The 17,702-nt window shown below is 51.6% G+C and overlaps 1 protein-coding gene across 1 annotated transcript; it reads right to left on the bottom strand.

The window, feature by feature from the left end:
* Positions 1–14,277: 14,277 nt before the first annotated feature.
* Positions 14,278–16,275, bottom strand: LOC109753018 (transcription factor JUNGBRUNNEN 1). The gene is made up of 3 exons (XM_020311949.4): positions 15,898–16,275; positions 15,504–15,808; positions 14,278–15,350 (listed from the first exon to the last, which is right to left on the bottom strand). Exons 1-3 carry the CDS (start codon positions 16,142–16,144, stop codon positions 14,784–14,786), a joined length of 1,119 nt encoding a protein of 372 aa, XP_020167538.1. The 5' UTR covers positions 16,145–16,275; the 3' UTR covers positions 14,278–14,783.
* Positions 16,276–17,702: the final 1,427 nt, after the last annotated feature.

Genomic DNA, 17,702 nt, shown 5'->3' with positions numbered 1-17,702 from the left:
TTTTTGAGTTCCAGAAGTTTGCGTTAGTTACAGATTACTACAGACTGTTCTGTTTTTGACAGATTCTGTTTTTCGTGTGTTGTTTGCTTATTTTGATGAATCTATGGTTAGTAAAATAGTTTATAAACCATAGAGAAGTTGGAATATAGTAGGTTTAACACAAATATAAATAAATAATGAGTTCATTACAGTACCTTGAAGTGGTCTTTTGTTTTCTTTCGCTAACGGAGCTCACGAGATTTTCTGTTGAGTTTTGTGTTGTGAAGTTTTCAAGTTTTGGGTGAAAGATTAGATGGATTATGGAACAAGGAGTGGCAAGAGACTAAGATTGGGGATGCCCATGGCACCCCCAAGATAATCTAAGGACACCAAAAAGCCAAAGCTTGGGGATGCCCCGGAAGGCATCCCCTCTTTCGTCTACTTCCATCGGTAACTTTACTTGGAGCTATATTTTTATTCACCACATGATATGTGTTTTGCTTGGAGCGTCTTGTATGATTTGAGTCTTTGCTTTTTAGTTTACCACAATCATCCTTGCTGTACAAATCTTTTGAGAGAGCCATACATGATTTGGAATTTGTTAGAATACTCTATGTGCTTCGCTTATATCTTTTGAGTTATATAGTTTTGCTTTAGTGCTTCACTTATATCTTTTAGAGCACGGTGGTGGATTTGTTTTATAGAAACTATTGATCTCTCATGCTTCACTTAGATTATTTTGAGAGTCTTAAATAGCATGGTCATTTGCTTAAACAATCCTAATATGCTTGGTATTCAATATTAGTAAAAACTTTCTTATGAGTGTGTTGAATACTAAGAAAAGTTTGATGCTTGATAATTGTTTTGAGATATAAAGATGGTGATATTAGAGTCATGCTAGTTGAGTAGTTGTGAATTTCAGAGATACTTGTGTTAAAGTTTGTGATTCCCGTAGCATGCACGTATGGTGAACCGTTATGTGATGAAGTCGGAGCATAATTTATTTATTGATTGTCTTCCTTATGAGTGGCGGTCGGGGACGAGCGATGGTCTTTTCCTACCAATCTATCCCCCTAGGAGCATGCGTGTAATACTTTGCTTTGATAACTTATAGATTTTTGCGATAAGTATATGAGTTCTTTATGACTAATGTTGAGTCCATGGATTATACGCACTCTTCTTCCTTCCACCATTGCTAGCCTCTCTAATACCGCGCAATTTTCGCCGGTATCATACACCCACCATAAACCTTCCTCAAAACAGCCACCATACCTACCTATCATGGCATTTCCATAGCCATTCCGAGATATATTGCCATGCAACTTTCCACCGTTCCGTTTATTATGACACGCTCCATCATTGTCATATTGCTTTGCATGATCATGTAGTTGACATCGTATTTGTGGCAAAGCCACCGTTCATAATCTTTCATACATGTCACTCTTGATTCATTGCATATCCCGGTACACCGCCGGAGGCATTCATATAGAGTCATATTTTGTTCTAAGTATCAAGTTGTAATTGTTGAGTTGTAAGAAAATAAAAGTGTGATGATCATCATTTTTAGAGCATTGTCCCAAGTGAGGAAAGGATGATGGAGACTATGATTCCCCCACAAGTCGGGATGAGACTCCGGACGAAAAATAAAAAAAAGAATAGAAAAGAGGCCATAAAAAAGAGAAAAAGGCCCAAATAAAAAAATGAGAGAAAAAGAGAGAAGGGACAATGTTACTATCCTTTTACCACACTTGTGCTTCAAAGTAGCACCATGATCTTCATGATAGAGAGTCTCTCATTTTGTCACGTTCATATACTAGTGGGAATTTTTCATTATAGAACTTGGCTTGTATATTCCAATGATGGGCTTCCTCAAAATGCCCTAGGTCTTCGTGAGCAAGCGAGTTGGATGCACACCCACTTAGTTTCTTTTGTTGAGCTTTCATATACTTATAGCTCTAGTGCATCCGTTGCATGGCAATCCCTACTCACTCACATTGATATCTATTGATGGGCATCTCCATAGCCCGTTGATACGCCTAGTTGATGTGAGACTATCTTCTCCCTTTTTGTCTTCTCCACAACCACCATTCTATTCCACATATAGTGCTATGTCCATGGCTCACACTCATGTATTGCGTGAAGATTGAAAAAGTTTGGGAACGTCAAAAGTATGAAACAATTGCTTGGCTTGTCATCGGGGTTGTGCATGATTTAAATACTTTGTGTGGTGAAGATAGAGCATAGCCAGACTATATGATTTTGTAGGGATAACCCTTCTTTGGCCATGTTATTTTGAGAAGACATAATTGCTTTGTTAGTATGCTTGAAGTATTATTATTTTTATGTCAATATTAAACTTTTTTCTTGAATCTTTCAGATCTGAATATTCATACCACAATTAAGAAGAATTGCATTGAAATTATGCCAAATAGCACTCCGCATCAAAAATTATGTTTTTATCATTTACCTACTCGAGGACGAGCAGGAATTAAGCTTAGGGATGCTTGATACGTCTCCAACGTATCTATAATTTTTTATTGCTCCATGCTATATTATCTACTGTTTTGGACATTATTGGGATTTATTATTCACTTTTATATTACTTTTGGGACTAACCTATTAACCGGAGGCCCAGCCCAGAATTGCTGTTTTTTGCCTATTTCAGAGTTTCGTAGAAAAGGAATATCAAACGGAGTCCAAACGGAATGAAACCTTCGGGAACGTGATTTTCAGAACGAACAAGATCCAGGAGACTTGGACCCTACGTCAAGAAATAAAGGAGGAGGCCACGAGGTTGGGGGGCGCGCCTACCCCCCTAGGGCGCGCCCTCCACCCTCGTGGGCCCCCTGTTGCTCCACCGACGTACTCCTTCCTCCTATATATACCTACGTACCCCCAAACGATCAGATACAGAGCCAAAAACCTAATTCCACCGCCGCAACCTTCTGTACCCACGAGATCCCATCTTGGGGCCTGTTCCGGAGCTCCGTCGGAAGGGGAATCGATCACGGAGGGCTTCTACATCAACACCATAGCCCCTCTGATGAAATGTGAGTAGTTTACTTCAGACCTTCGGGTCCATAGTTATTAGCTAGATGGCTTCTTCTCTCTTTTTGGATCTCAATACAATGTTCTCCCCCTCTCTCGTGGAGATCTATTCGATGTGATCTTCTTTTGCGATGTGTTTGTTGAGACCGATGAATTGTGGGTTTATGATCAAGATTATCTATGAACAATATTTGAATCTTCTGAATTCTTTTATGTATGATTGGTTATCTTTGCAAGTCTCTTCGAATTATCAGTTTGGTTTGGCCTACTAGATTGATCTTTCTTGCAATGGGAGAAGTGCTTAGCTTTGGGTTCAATCTTGCGGTGTCCTTTCCCAGTGACAATAGGGGCAGCAAGGCACGTATTGTATTGTTGCCATCGAGGATAACAAGATGGGGTTTTTATCATATTGCATGAATTTATCCCTCTACATCATGTCATCTTGCTTAAGGCGTTACTCTGTTTTTATGAACTTAATACTCTAGATGCATGCTGGATAGTGGTCGATGAGTGGAGTAATAGTAGTAGATGCAGGCAGGAGTCGGTCTACTTGTCTCGGACGTGATGCCTATATACATGATCATACCTAGATATTCTCATAACTATGCTCAATTCTGTCAATTGCTCAACAGTAATTTGTTCACCCACCGTGGAATACTTATGCTCTCGAGAGAAGCCACTAGTGAAACCTATGGCTCCCGAGTCTATCTTCATCATATCAATCTTCCAATACTTAGTTATTTCCTTTGCTTTTTACTTTGCTTTTATTCTACTTTGCATCTTTATCACAAAAATACCAAAAATATTATCCTATCATATCTATCAGATCTCACTCTCGTAAGTGGTCGTGTAGGGATTGACAACCCCTTATCTTGTTGGTTGCGAGGTTTTATTTGTTTTGTGTAGGTGCGAGGGACTCACGCGTAGCCTCCTACTGGATTGATACCTTGGTTCTCAAAAACTGAGGGAAATACTTACGCTACTTTGCTGCATCACCCTTTCCTCTTCAAGGGAAAACCAACGAGTGCTCAAGAGGTAGCACACACTTCTCAGGGTTCAGCTTGAGGTTGATCTTGCGCAGGTTGGCAAACGTCTCTTCTAAGTCTTGTACGAGAGTTGCCTTGTCCTTGGTTTTGACCACTATGTCATCCATGTAGCTGGGGCTCAAAACCAATTTGGACCGCCCTCGCGAACGTCGAGCTAGCACTCTTCAACCCGAAAGTTATCCGTAAAAAGCAATACGTACCACATGGGGTGATGAATGATGTCTTCTCTTCGTCTTCTCTTGTCATGAAGATCTGGTGGTAGCCCGAGTAGGCATCGAGAAATGATAATAGATGACACCCGGCCGTGGAGTCAACAATCTGGTCGATGCGCGGCAACGGGAAGGGGTCCTTAGGACAAGCCTTATTGATATCTGTGTAGTCAATACACAGCCTCCACTTCCCGTTTGCCTTGCGCACCACCACCGGATTTGCCAACCACATTGGATGGAGCACTCCCCTCACCAAGCCTGCTGCTTCCAACTTCCTGATCTCCTCTGTGATGAACTCCTGCCGTTCCAAAGCTTGCTTCCTGACCTTCTGCTTGACGGGTCGCGCATGGGGGTGGACAGCAAGATGGTGCTCAATCACTTCCATGGGAACGCCGGGGATGCCGGATGCTTGCCATGCAAACACATCGACATTCGCCCGCAGGAAAGTGACGAGCGCGCTTTCCTATTTGCTGTCGAGGGTGGAGCTTATGGTGAAAGCCCCTCCCGTGCCATCCTCCTTGACGGACACCTTCTTGGGCTCTGGTGGCGCGGCTCTGGATTTCTTGCTCTTGCCGGTGGAGCTCTCTGGCACGTCCTCGGCGGTAGCACAACACTCCGAAGAGGTGCGCTTGCCGGAGTGGGTGCGAGAGGTCTTGTAGGTCTTCTTCTTCCCTCCCGGAGCTTCAGCGGCAGGAGCAAGTGCCTTGGCGGCAGCTGCTGCAACTACTTCTTGGTAGAGTAGGTCGGCGCAGATCAACGCATCCTTCTTGTCGCAGGGAACGGTGATGATGGTCATCGGCCCAGGCATCTTCAGCGTGTTGTAGGCGTAATGCGCCGCCGCCATAAACTTGGCTAGTGACGGGCGGCTGAGGATCCCATTGTAGGGAAAAGGGATCTCGGCTACATCAAAGACAATCCTCTCCATCCTGTAGTTCAACTCGCCTCCAAACGTCACAGGTAACGTGACCTTCCCCTTCGGCTTGCTCCTTCCCGGGTTGACCCCTTGAAACGTGCCCGTCTCCTCGAGGTCTCCGTCAGGAATTTGCAGCCTTTTGATCACAACGGGTGAGATCAAGTTCAGACCGGCCCCGCCGTCAACCAGCATCTTGTTCACCTTGAGGTTGCGTATCGTTGGTGAAACCAACAACGGCAAACACCCGACCGCAGTTGTGCGATCAGGGTGATCCTCGGCGTCAAAAATGATGGGCGTGCTGGACCACTTCAGCGGCTTCTGAGCGTCGAACGATGGCTCCGCTGCTGTGATCTCACGCGCCCACTGCTTGAGCTAGCGGTGAGAAGTGTGCAGCGAGGCGCCACCATCGACGCACATGGCCTCCGTAGCCTTCTGAAACTCTTGCTCGCCGGACTCGTCGTCCTCGTCATGATCGTCGTCTTCCTACTTCTTGTCGCGGCCCCGAGCGGGCCTCTCTTGTTGGTTATCCTTGTCGCGGCGGCCTCCTTGGCCGGCACGCTTCTTGCTGGATCCTTTGACACCATCCTGACCCTTCTCCTTGTCCCTCCTCTCATACTCGGCCTTTTGCTTCTCAGCAAGCAGCTCGACTTGTCGGCAGTTCTGGAGGTCGTGGCCCTTGGTGCGGTGGATCTTGCAGTATTGCTTGTCGGAGCCTCGTGGCTTGTCGGCAGCCGCCAAGGCCCGGCAAGCGGCGCACCCGGCAATCTATTTGTCGGGGTCGTCTGCCTTGGCCTTCTTGGCGGCGCCGGTGTCGTCGAATCCCTCGACGGCAAGCACGACCTTGCCCTTGCGTTTCCTATTGCGACGCCGACCCTTCTTCATCGGGGCGGTGGTGTCTTCGTCGGTAGAGTCGGTTTCCACGCCGGCGTCCTCGCCGGGGTACTTCCTCCCCTCTTCAGCCCGAGCGAATCTATTGGCCAGAACATAGAGTTCGGCCACATCCTTGACCTTGTTCATTGCCAGCTCTTCACGCATCTTGCGGTTGCGCACATTCTGATGGAACGCGCTGATCACGGCGGCAGGATGAACATCTGGGATGTTGTATTGCACCCGACTGAACCTCTGTATGTACTTGCGCAGGTTTTCACCTTCCTTCTGGGAATGATATGCAAATCACTCGCCTGGCCATGAGCTTGGTGGCCTCCGGTGAAGGCACCAACGAACTCATGACACAGATCTGACCAAGAAGAAATGGAATCCGCCGGCAAGTGCATCAACCAAGACATGACATTGGGTTTCAGGGCCAACGGGAAGTAATTGGCAAGCACCTTGTCATCGCGAGCCCCAGCGGCTTGCATCGCGATGGTGTAGATGCTGAGGAACTCCGACGGGTGGGTCTTGCCGTTGTACTTCTCGCCGACGTCGGGCTTGAACGTACGGTGGGACGGCCACTGGAACTGCCGCAGCTCACGGGTGAAGGCCGGGCAACCCACCTCGTAAGGTAGGCCGCCAGAGCCTCCCGGTGCTGGGTGGTCTGTAGCGGGCCCCGCCCGCCTATCTGACTGGTGGCGTGTATCGCGCCGGCGCTCGATGGTGGTTCGAGCGTCTTCATGGGCTCGCTCCTGAAGAACTTGACGCTGGTCGCGGTGTGTCTGTGGGTCGGACGACGCTATGGAAATGTTATCACAAGCGTCATCACGACGGATCGACACCCGCGGTGGCTGGCGTGGAGGAGGAGAGTGCACCGTGGCCGCAGCACCTCCGGCCCCTCCACCGCTGGCATGCGGTGGTTCGACGGAGCGTCGGCCTGAGGGCCCCGCTAGCCGTGGCTCGTCTTGGTTGGCGACGCCGACAAGGCTCCAGATGGTGGCCCTCCACTCATCGAGCTTTTCCGCAGCAGGAGGGAAGTCGAGGAGTAGCTGTGCGCGAGCCAAAGCTTCTGCTGGCGTGGGTGGCGGCGAGAGCTGCGTGTACTGTGGTGCGCTTCGACTTCTAACCATGTTAGAAGGAGCTCTATTATGGCCCAGCGGCTGCGTGCCATTTTTGCCAGCACTTCGGCGGGCATGCTGGCCTCCTTCGTCCCGCAGATGATGCACAGGACTCTTCCCACGGCGGCGTCCGGGGTCTCCAGCGTGGTGGCGCTGCTCGTCGCGCGCACCCTGGGAAGAGCGCGCTGTGGGCTCCGGCGTAGGCGTCTTGGAGGTTGTTGCGCCGCCCGTAGGGGGCACAGCGACACCCCTGGAGGGCCCCGCGCCGCCTGCGGGGGGCCCAGCCCCGTCTTTGGATTTGGCGGTGTGCGGCCCGTCGTCTGGCGCACGAACGACGCCGCTCGCCAGGATCTGACTGCCAGAGCAATGCGGGTGCTCGCGGGCCGCGGCTCGGGTTCTGTCCGCGACCGGCCCGCTGCTCGCCTGCACTGGCACGGGCCGTTCGGCTCCCGACGAGCCGATCGCCGTGATCGTCTTCTTCTTGGGAGCCATGGCGATGAGGAACTGCTAGACTAACTGCTAGACCAGATTCTCACAACTGCGCCCCCTACCTGGCACGCCAAAGATGTCGGAGAAACGACACCTATGGGATCACTGGAATCCCTTCTACGGTTGGCGGGCGGGGGGTTGTGAGAAGAGCAGGTTTAGGAGCTAGCACAAAGATCGTTTACCCAGGTTCGGGCCGCGAGGATGCGTAATACCCTAGTCCTGCTTTGGTGTGTATTTCAGAGTGTTCCTGAGTTCTCGAACTAGCTACGGTGGCTGCGTAGTTCCAAAGAGCCGAATCCTTCTCCTGTATGCCTCGGGCATCCTTTTATAGTCGAAAAGGGGTTGCCACAGTGGCACACAGGAGGTGGAAAGGGGTACAGTGCGCGAGCTTATCGCCCGGCCTTACGGGACAAAGCGCATTAAATGCGCTACTTAGGTGTCCCTTAGCTTTATCAGGGACGGGAACGAGGCCCGTCCCGTCCGTCGCCGCTCTGCCTCGCTTCGACACGCGCCCAGGCCAGCGATGCGTGCAGCGCCATGTAGGCAGGCAGGCTGCTGAGGTGGCGCGATGGCAGGGCCTTCACGAAGATCTGCATGCCACCACGCAGGTGCTTGCTAAGTCGGTCTGGAAGCCGCATGTTGCCACAGGTGCCTGCCCAGCTAGTTGGGCTGGCAGCTGCATGCGAACGGCGGCGGAGTCTTGGTTGATGCGGGCCTGGCTGTGGATCTGCAGGCGTCCTCGGCAAGGGTCTTGTCGGGGCCCCGGCAAGGGTCTTGCCGTGGCGTCGTGTTCGTCCTGTGGATTTCCTCGGCTAGGATTCCACTGAGGGTCGTCGTCTTCTGGTCCTCATCTGTTCTCGTGTGTTTATGATCTTGACAAAGATCTGCATGCCACCATAGAGGTGCCTCCCGAGCCTTGGTTCCAACGTAGTCGTTGGCGGCGTTTGGAATTCTTGGGCTCGAGGGTGGCTCGCTCTGCTGGTACTGGGCAAGTTGCCCCGGCAAGGCTCTTGCCAGGGCCGCGGAAACCGCCCCGGCAACGGCCTTACCGGGGGAGTCCACCTCGCCCTCTTGCTTTTTGGTGTTTCTGGTCTTGGCGTTGCCTTGACCGTCTTGTGCTCCGGCTTCTCTCCGGCTTCCCTCCTCTGCCTTATTAAGTGTGGCCGCGGGTGCGGCTCTGACTGCCCGTGCATAAGTAAAGGGGTCAAAAGGAGATCCCCTACTTTTGTACACCGACAAGCATGAATAATAAACATTTATCATGATATAAGGAAATACAAATAACAACTTTATTATTGTTTTTAGGGCATATTTCCTTGAGTGGAAGCATGAGAGGAAGAGGGATCAAAGAGCCCGTCGCACCGCCTGCGGGAGACGGCCGGCCAAGCGCACCCCAGGGGTCTACTGCCATCCTTGTTTTCTGCAGCGACAGGGAGGTTTGGGCAAGGGCAGCCCAGTGGGTAGCGCGCGGTGGTGCGAGGGGAAGAAGGGACTCTCGACGGAGGGGCACTCGTGCTGGGTAGATCATGACGACACAACACGCACACACATGTGTACTCGACCTGCACACCACGAGGCCACACCTGGTCGGCGCACAATGCACACACCCACATGAATCGTCTTCCCCACTTTCGGCCATGGCTTCGCCCGCAATTCATAAAATTCTTCGTCGCAGGCGGGATTCCGGTGCCGACGAGGGTCGCCAGAGTAGCAGGGGGATCCAATGCTTTTCTGATCACTAGGGTGGCGGACGGCCGGCGTCACGAGTTCCAATAGCGGTAGCGTGGCGCCGGGGCTACTCCAGGGTTGCTACTTGGACCATAGCTCCTTCCTACACTTACGGGCAAACCACTTACGTACTCCTCTCCACCAGTCTCTCTTCCTCCCCTTAATTTTCAATGCGGGACCCACCCTCTACTGATGCCAATCAATGTTTCCCAGCTCAGGCCGTAACTCCATTCAGTAGGAATGAGCGCGTAAGTGTAGCATTTCTCTTGAACCATATATAGTTATTTGGGGATGGTTTATAGGGAGCTAAACTTATAATTGTAGTAAAGTTGGTTTTAGGGGATCTGCTAGCTAATGCTTTTTAGGCCAACTCTAACTGATCCCCTATAAATACAGGAGGACCCGGTCGAGTAAATTTTTTATGGAGTATATTTACTCCACTAATTTTTGGCCGGACCTAGCTGATCCCCTAAATATAACAGAGTATACAAAATTTCATTCCATTCCATTTTTGGCCACCGAAACCAATTTCATTGCATCTTTATTTTACTGAACGACATTTTAATACATTGGAGCACATAATTTACCAATTCTTCACTACGAGAACGACACCAAAGAAAACAAGAACCACAATTAGACACTTTAATATATCCAACTTCCATAACAGCTCCCACTAGTTGGATTAATATTTTCTCGATGTCTTTACTATTGATTCTTTATATTGGTTTCTTGAGATTGCACACTTCTTTCTACTTTCATTCTGACTTATTCGATATTGTGTCGCATCTAGTTTCATCTCTAGTCTCCACTCTAGAGAGAAATGCGCGAACATCTATCAAATTTCTCGCTATCAATAGATTGATGTAAGCTTCTTCCCAATACTAAAACTTGCATCCATCCTACTCACAAATTTAAGGAAACAATGAGCTAGAAACGACGTCGAATCCGATGAATAACCGAATCAAAAGAAGCACTCATCCCATGTTTTTTGCACTTGAAGAACACCCGCCCGGGGTGATCCGGCGTGGTGGAAACGCAGTGCACCACCTGTCGCGGGCAGTCATCATACTTAATGATGGGCAACGGGGAGCCGACGAGCTACTGGGCCAGTGCCGAGCCTGGCCGACGGGAGGGCGTGTCTTTCCCAGCAAACCTTCGATGAGTGAGATCCGAGTGGCTAGAGGTGGAGGCCATACCTGCATGTGGCGCGAAGGCGTAGTCGGGACTGTGCGATTCCATGACAAAGGCGTCGTCGCCGGCGGCCAGATGCGTCAAAACCGGCCACAGCGGCAGTAGCAGCAGATCTCCCGATTATGTGGCGGCGACGGCGCGAAGAGGCAGAAATTCGGGTGGGCAAGGACAGCCGTGGGGCCTAGAGCGTCCCTATTGGCGGGTGGTGGCCGGCGAGGAGGCGAGGGGGGGAGGATGGTGCGTAGATGCGGCACGGGAGTGGGGTGGGTGAGGTAGCACAGGGAAGAGGATTTTTTTTCCTCCAAACGATAGCAGCCGAGCAAATATAGGGGTGGGATAAGTTTTTTTAATGTAAAGCCAAAGCTTTATAACTTAACTGCTCTTGGGCAAATCACCCAAGACACAAGCGCCCACATGGGCGGGTACATCAGACTCCCACTCTAAGAAGTGGTTAGGATCACATCCACGGCCAACAATGGCGAGCGCATGAGCAACAGAATTTGCGCTACGCCTACAAACAGAGATAGTAAACTTGGAAAACCAAAGTTTCAAGTGGTATTTTATGTCTTCTATGACAGCTGCAACAGCCATGAAATATTTTGTACTTCTATTGCCCTTCCTCAACCAGGTGACGTGCGACCGCTGTTTAGCCTTAGTATTTCTCCTCTCCTCTATCTTCTCCACTCTACACCGTAGCTCCGCCTCCTCTTGAATCTTCTCTTCACTCACCGGAGCACGCATACAGCTCTCCAAATCACGGCGTGCTTGTTTCAGCTTCTCCTCCAAGTCACCGGCCACCTCCTTAACCCCACTTCGTCATGCACCCCGCCACCATCTTTAGCGTCATGGCCACATCGCCTCTTCCTTCCAAGCATCCTTCCTCCCATGCCCCTTGCACCTCCTCACTACACCCCTCCTCCTGTAGCCACCACGCCTCAAAATGGAAACCGCCATCACCACCTCGCTCTCTTTTAGTTCCTCCCTGAGTGCATACGATAACAGGCCCGTGGTCCGAGTGGCGAGGAGCCCCATTGAGGACACTGAAATTTGGAAACCATTCACACCAAATGGCATTCGCAGTGGCTCTATCAAGATGTTCACATATGTATGTACTGATCTCCTTGCTATGATTTCTCCAGGTAAATTTATCTCCCTCGTAGCCAATGTCACTGAGCTCGCATCATTCCAGGGCCTCTCTGAAGTTATCCAACAGCCGTTGTGGTCTATCTGGCCCCCCAACCTTCTCGTCCCACGGTAAGATTTTGTTAAAATCGCCCAAACAGAGCCATGGTCGACCCCCTTGGTGTTGCTGACCAAGAATACGTAGGGTTTTTCAAGTCTGCAATTTCCGATCCGCGGCTGATTCACCATATACCCCAGTAAGACGTCAGATCCTACCATCCTCCTCCTTAACGTCCACATCCACATGCCTTCTGCCAAACGATCGTAACGTCACATCCACCTCTCACCTCCAGAACAAAGCCACACCTCTGCTTCTTCCTTCTGCACTCCACACTGCCATATGTGACAATCCCAACATCCAACGAAACCTCTCCAACTCCTTATCCGACATCTTTGCCTCCGCCAAAAACAATACATCGGGCTCCTCCACCCTCCCCAGCTCGAGGAGGCTGCGAACTGCCGGGCCATTCCCGAGACCCCGGCAGTTCCATCCGATGATTTTCATTGTGTTCGGCGGGGCTGTTCCAAAAGCCCGACCGATATTTCAGTGTTTGGCGAACCCTCCTGTGTGCTGGTCTCCTCTCCCGACTCCTGCACCCCTTCCACCGCCCGACTCTTCTTACCCGTCTGCTCCTCCCCCTCCTCCATTCTCCCCCTCTTCAGGCCAAGAACCGCCTCCCTCTCCTTACTACCCACCACCTCCGGCCGGTCACGCCCTTTCCTTTTATAGCGCTTCCCGGAGTTATTCTTATGTGACTCCACCATCTTCTGCTTCTGGGCCGTCTGTTTGTCCTTCTGCTCAATCTGACTGCCGTCCCCCTGCCCTTCCACAACCATGACTATGTCCTTCCCACCCAGCTCTTGAGGTAAGCTCGAGGCAGCGTTTTTTCCTTGATCAACACTTATCTTTTTTGACCCCTCCTCCTCGAGAGCAAGTTTCCTAGGGTTCCCTGACTTCTGTGATGGCGGTGCCGATTTGTGAGGGCTCGTCACTTCTTCCCCCCCCCCCCTCTGTTCTTCCTTTCCCCCCTTCACCGGATCTGGAATCAGATTTCCTCCACGTGAGACTGTCGCTGCCACTGCCCGATCGGCCCCCTGAGCGTCTATACCCGTAGCTGCGGGATCCTCCTGTGCCACCCCCCCCCCCCCCCCCCCCGATCTCCATGCACCCTCCTCCATCCTCCCCGTCCTATGTCCAAGATCAGCTTTGAGCCACCGACCAAACTGTTGCTTCTCTCCCTTCTTGAGTTTTATCATGCAGTCCTTCTCCCCGTGCCTGATGATACCACAAGTGTAACAGAAGTCCGGTAAGAATTCATATTCAAACCTACACCAGTCACCGTCTTCCTCCTCTTCTTTCCCATCCGTCCTCTCTCCTGTTTTCCCACTCCCCTCCTTCTGGTTATCTTCATCCTCCAGGGTAAAGCCCCTCATGATTGGTTTGTCAATCTGCATACGTACTTTGATCCTCAGAAATCTGCCAATCGCACTCCCATCCGCTCCTGTATCTGCCTCAACAAATCTACCAATAATATTGCCAATGTCCTCCGCCGAGTCCTCATTCATCATGCCCAATGGGAGGTTAAAAACTCTAACCCAGATCGGGATGTCATTGAAGACGTAATCTTCCGGCTGCTTACTAGGCACGTACGCCTCTAGTACCACCAAATCCTTATCAAACATCCACGGCCCGTCCTCCACAGCCTTCCGCTTTCCCGATTCCTGATGAAACGTGAAGAGGAACTTGTTTACCCCTATCTCTGTGCAGGTGATCCCCTTAATCGGGCACCACACCTTCCCCAAGGTGAGAGAGATCGCATCTGGGTGAGCCAATTTTTCAGACATGATCTTCCCCACGTCCTGGATCGCCGCCTCCTTGCCCTTCTCCTTCGTCGAGAACCGGATCGTCACTCCTTTCTTCTCCTCATCGGACAGCTTCAACCCACGCATCAGCCCTGCCACGCCCTCCATCTCTTCCTTCTACCCCCTCACTCCTTCCTAGGGTTGATTGTGTATTACGACCGCGCGCCCTAGGGAGCACGCAGAAGGCCTCCGGTGGATGGGGATCGGGATCGAAGACAGAGGGACGCTCGCGGGGAAGGGAGATCTGATGCCCGAACGAAGAAACCCTAGATCACGAGACCCAGGACAGGAGCGCCCCGCGATCGCCGGACCTAACGTGAACCGTCACCTACGAGGGACGGACCGATAGAGGGGGGGGGGGGATAAGTGGCAGAGGATAAATTATCCTTCTCTATTCGGCTTAGGGGATCGGCTAGGTGCCGGTTAGATGGGTAAAACCGAATTTTTACTCCTCTAACATAGGATCGGTTAGAAATGCCCTTAACTCCCTAAAAAAACCTACCTTTTCTACTCAAATATAGGTTCTGGGGAGCCCCTTATTATACTTTGCCTAACTCAAAAAACTATCAAACATCATTTCAATTGCACACAGGATTAGGATTTCGGTGACATTATCAAGATACATGTTCACAAGGACAAGATGGACCCAATCAAATGATTTAGTTCAACCACAAGTTCCTCAATTCATGACAGATACATGAGCCCAGCCAGGCACCGCAAGACTGCTATCGTTGTCTTGTATACTGTTCCTCTGGACCAGCGCGGCGCAGGGGGGCACGGCTGCTACAGTAAGTGACTGCTGCTGTTTCCCCGGACCACCCGAGACCACACTCGCCGCCGGGCCTCCACTTCAAGACCTTCCGATGTACCCAATAGGCACCAGAAGGTAGCAGCCGAGTACTACCCGGTCGACGTCGGAACAGTAAACCCCATCCCGAATTGGGCAGACGGATCGGCAGGAAGCTTCCACACTGTCGCTGTTCCGCCACCTTTCAGCTTCCCTGAAGATCATCGATACTGAACTTCTCTAGAACGACGCGAGAACGGCCGGTGTGGGAAGGAGGGCGAACCATGGTGTTGCCGAAGCCGCCGGGCGATGGCGGCGAGAGAGGGGGCCGGACCGGACCGTCGGCGAACTCGCGGGAGCCTATGGAGCCGAGGAGTGGAGGGTGCGTTCGAAGCTCGGCCCTCTGTTTCCTGCTGATGAACCGTATGATCTGTAGTCGTAAAACCCTGCCGGATCAGTCACCTCCATCATCCTCGCGATCTCCTCCAAATACCCGTCGAGGGCCTCGACCTTGTGGAAATCGTTGGTGGCGACGGCGAGGCTATGTTCATTCTGGTGGAAGGAGTCGGCCGTCGACAATGGATTTTGTGGTTTCTGCTCCGGCATCGGCCCGGCAGGCGGAGCGTTCCATTGTCCCTGAAACTGCTGGTTGTGCATGGTGTCCCTGTAGAAGAAGTTGCCGCTGTTCACCGTGCCCGTCTGACTGACATACTGGTGCTGCTGCTGGGGGATGCAAGGAGCGGCGGCTGCCGGAGCCTGCAGGCAGTTCATGTACTCGTCACCGCCCTCCGACGACTCGAAGCTCCCCGTGTTGGAGCTCGAGTCGGCAGCAGTGATGGCGGTGGATGGCGCCGGCGCCGGCCTCCACGTCTGCTGCTTGCGGTAGGTGATGGTCCTCCTGAAGATCCTGCAGATGGTCCACACTTCCTGCATTTTCAGGTCATATGCGCACACGTCAGAGGGTCAATGATACACTTTGCACCGCACCACATCACACGCGCCCCGGACCGGTCGCCGGTAGGGGTAGCCGCACCGTGACTTTCTGTGGAAATGGAATGCGCACGCGCGTGGACCACTTACGGCTTCCTGCATGCTCGGGGAGGCGTTGGTGGCCGGGGCGGCGGCCGGCGGAAGCCGGAACTCGTGCATCATCCAGTCGGTCTTGGTGCCCTTGCCGGCGCTGCCACGGTAGTAAACGAGCGACTTCTTCAGCCCGATGGACACGCCGGAGCCGCCGGCCGCGGCGGAGTAGATCGGCCGGTCGATGCCGGTGGCCTTCCAGAAGCCGGAGCCGGTGACCCGGTTGGGCCGGATGCTGTTCCGGTACTTCCTGCCCCTCAGGCAGAAGAAGTACCACTCTTTCTCCCCACCAACCGTGCTCGCCTCTGCGTAATTTGCAAGTGGACGATGGCACTGTCAGATTAGAAGTCTTGTTCCAGAAAAGAAATTGCACTTGATCAGACAACGAACTTACTGGGGAGATCCCATGGGTCGTGCTTGTAGATATCCATCTCCCGGATGACCTCGATGCGGAGCGACTTCTTGGCCACCTTGCGGCGGAGGTAGAAGGTGACGAGCTCCTCGTCGGTGGGGTGGAACCGGTACCCCGGCAGCACCACGTCGTCGTCATCCTCCTCGTCTCCGGCGCCGAGCACCACCTCCCCGTCGCTCGTCGCCTTCTCCATCTCTATGGCGCTCATCTCCGCCTTGGCCACCATCATAAATCAATCTCAGCTAGCTATCTAGCAAAGCTTCTCCTGTGATCTTGCCTTTGTTCTCGTTTATACGTCTTGCTTGCTGCTGTTTCTACTCTGTCTAGTTCTACACTTGTATGGATCTTCTTCCTTGTGTTGCGCATATGCGTTGTATATATAGGGTAGGAAGCTCTTGGTGGCCTTGGAGTTAAGAAAATTAAGGTGAAAGCTACCGAGGCGAGGGCTCTGCAAGAAGTTAAGGAGGTGACATAATTCCAGTCTAAGTCGCTTGGTCTGACTTCTCTCGCCACAGTCTATCTTGACGAATCTTCTTCACAGCAGCTTCTCATTTACGTATTGTGCTTGCATGTGTAGTTTAAGATCTAAAATAGTTTTAGTGCGTCACTCTAGCATTTTTAGCCTGCTAAACCTAACATTGGTTTACCAGATGCTCAAAAACGCGCGTCTAAAAAAACACTTAGTGCAAATTGTGAAGCGCGCGCAATCGGGCACCCCAATTTTGCAGTTTCTCATAGCGCTTTTTAGCGCGTGCACTATTTTACAGTTTCTGCTGAAGCTATCCGGCGCCCAAAAAATTTGAATTTTAGTGCTCGGAGCGTTTTTGTATGCCTGTTGGAGATTCTCTAATAACATTTCTAGTCAATCCCTTGAATCTTTAGAGGAGCAAATTTGAGAGCTAGCCGCACCTAGCCGAACTCTTAAATGGTTAGAGAGTAACAAATTTAAGGCTTTGCTACACATACATAAACATTGTTACTTTTTTTTTGAGACAACATAAACATTGTTACTTAACTTACTAACGGGATGACCTGGCCTGTTTTGGTTGGAAATTAAGAAGGCCCAGGCCCACCCCGTGAAAATCAGGGGGTTGATTGGTTGAGAAAGCTCGGAACGTAGCATTTAAAAAAATTAAGGAGTTAGGCAGCCCAACTCGCACATTTTTATTCTTCCGGTGCCACTTCTCAGATAATTTTGGCCTCTATCCTCCTGCACGAGCCGTCACCACTTCTCGCCACCACCGTCCAATTTCACCGCCGCGGCCACCGCAGCCCCCAATTCCAGATGAAATGGAACTGGAAGGCTCCTCCGCTACCACGCCGACTGCAAAACCCGTCGACCCCTCTGCCGCTGTCCGTGCCAATGAAGAGGTTGGGAACAAAAAAGTTGGATGAACTATATGCATGCTTTAATTTAAATTGCTGTATCGGTGCGCCGGGCTGTTCGGGCGTGCTTTTTCCCGTTAACCAGATACAAACTTGGGGGAGGGGGGGTTACGGGTGTCTGGACTGCTGACACGCCCACTCCTGACCGCCCTGGTTCACAAAACACCCTCCTCCCTCCCCCGTCCGCGTGCATTCCCACCCGGTGCCAAGTGCTCGCATTCAAGCCGCTGTAGAGTGGCCCATCCGCAATGACACTGGCCTAGAGCGGACGCGACCTCTCACTGACGCCGGCATTGAAGCGTCACGCCGGCCGAGGGAGCCGCCGCGCTCGTTGCGTCCTTGGTGTCCATGCCTGTTCAATGTCGTAGCGGTGTTTGCTGTACGGGATGCGACGGATATCT

The sequence above is a fragment of the Aegilops tauschii genome, chromosome 5 (genome assembly GCF_002575655.3).
Source record: "Aegilops tauschii subsp. strangulata cultivar AL8/78 chromosome 5, Aet v6.0, whole genome shotgun sequence".
Classification (NCBI taxonomy): domain Eukaryota; kingdom Viridiplantae; phylum Streptophyta; class Magnoliopsida; order Poales; family Poaceae; genus Aegilops; species Aegilops tauschii.
This window is presented reverse-complemented; position numbering and strand designations above follow the sequence as displayed.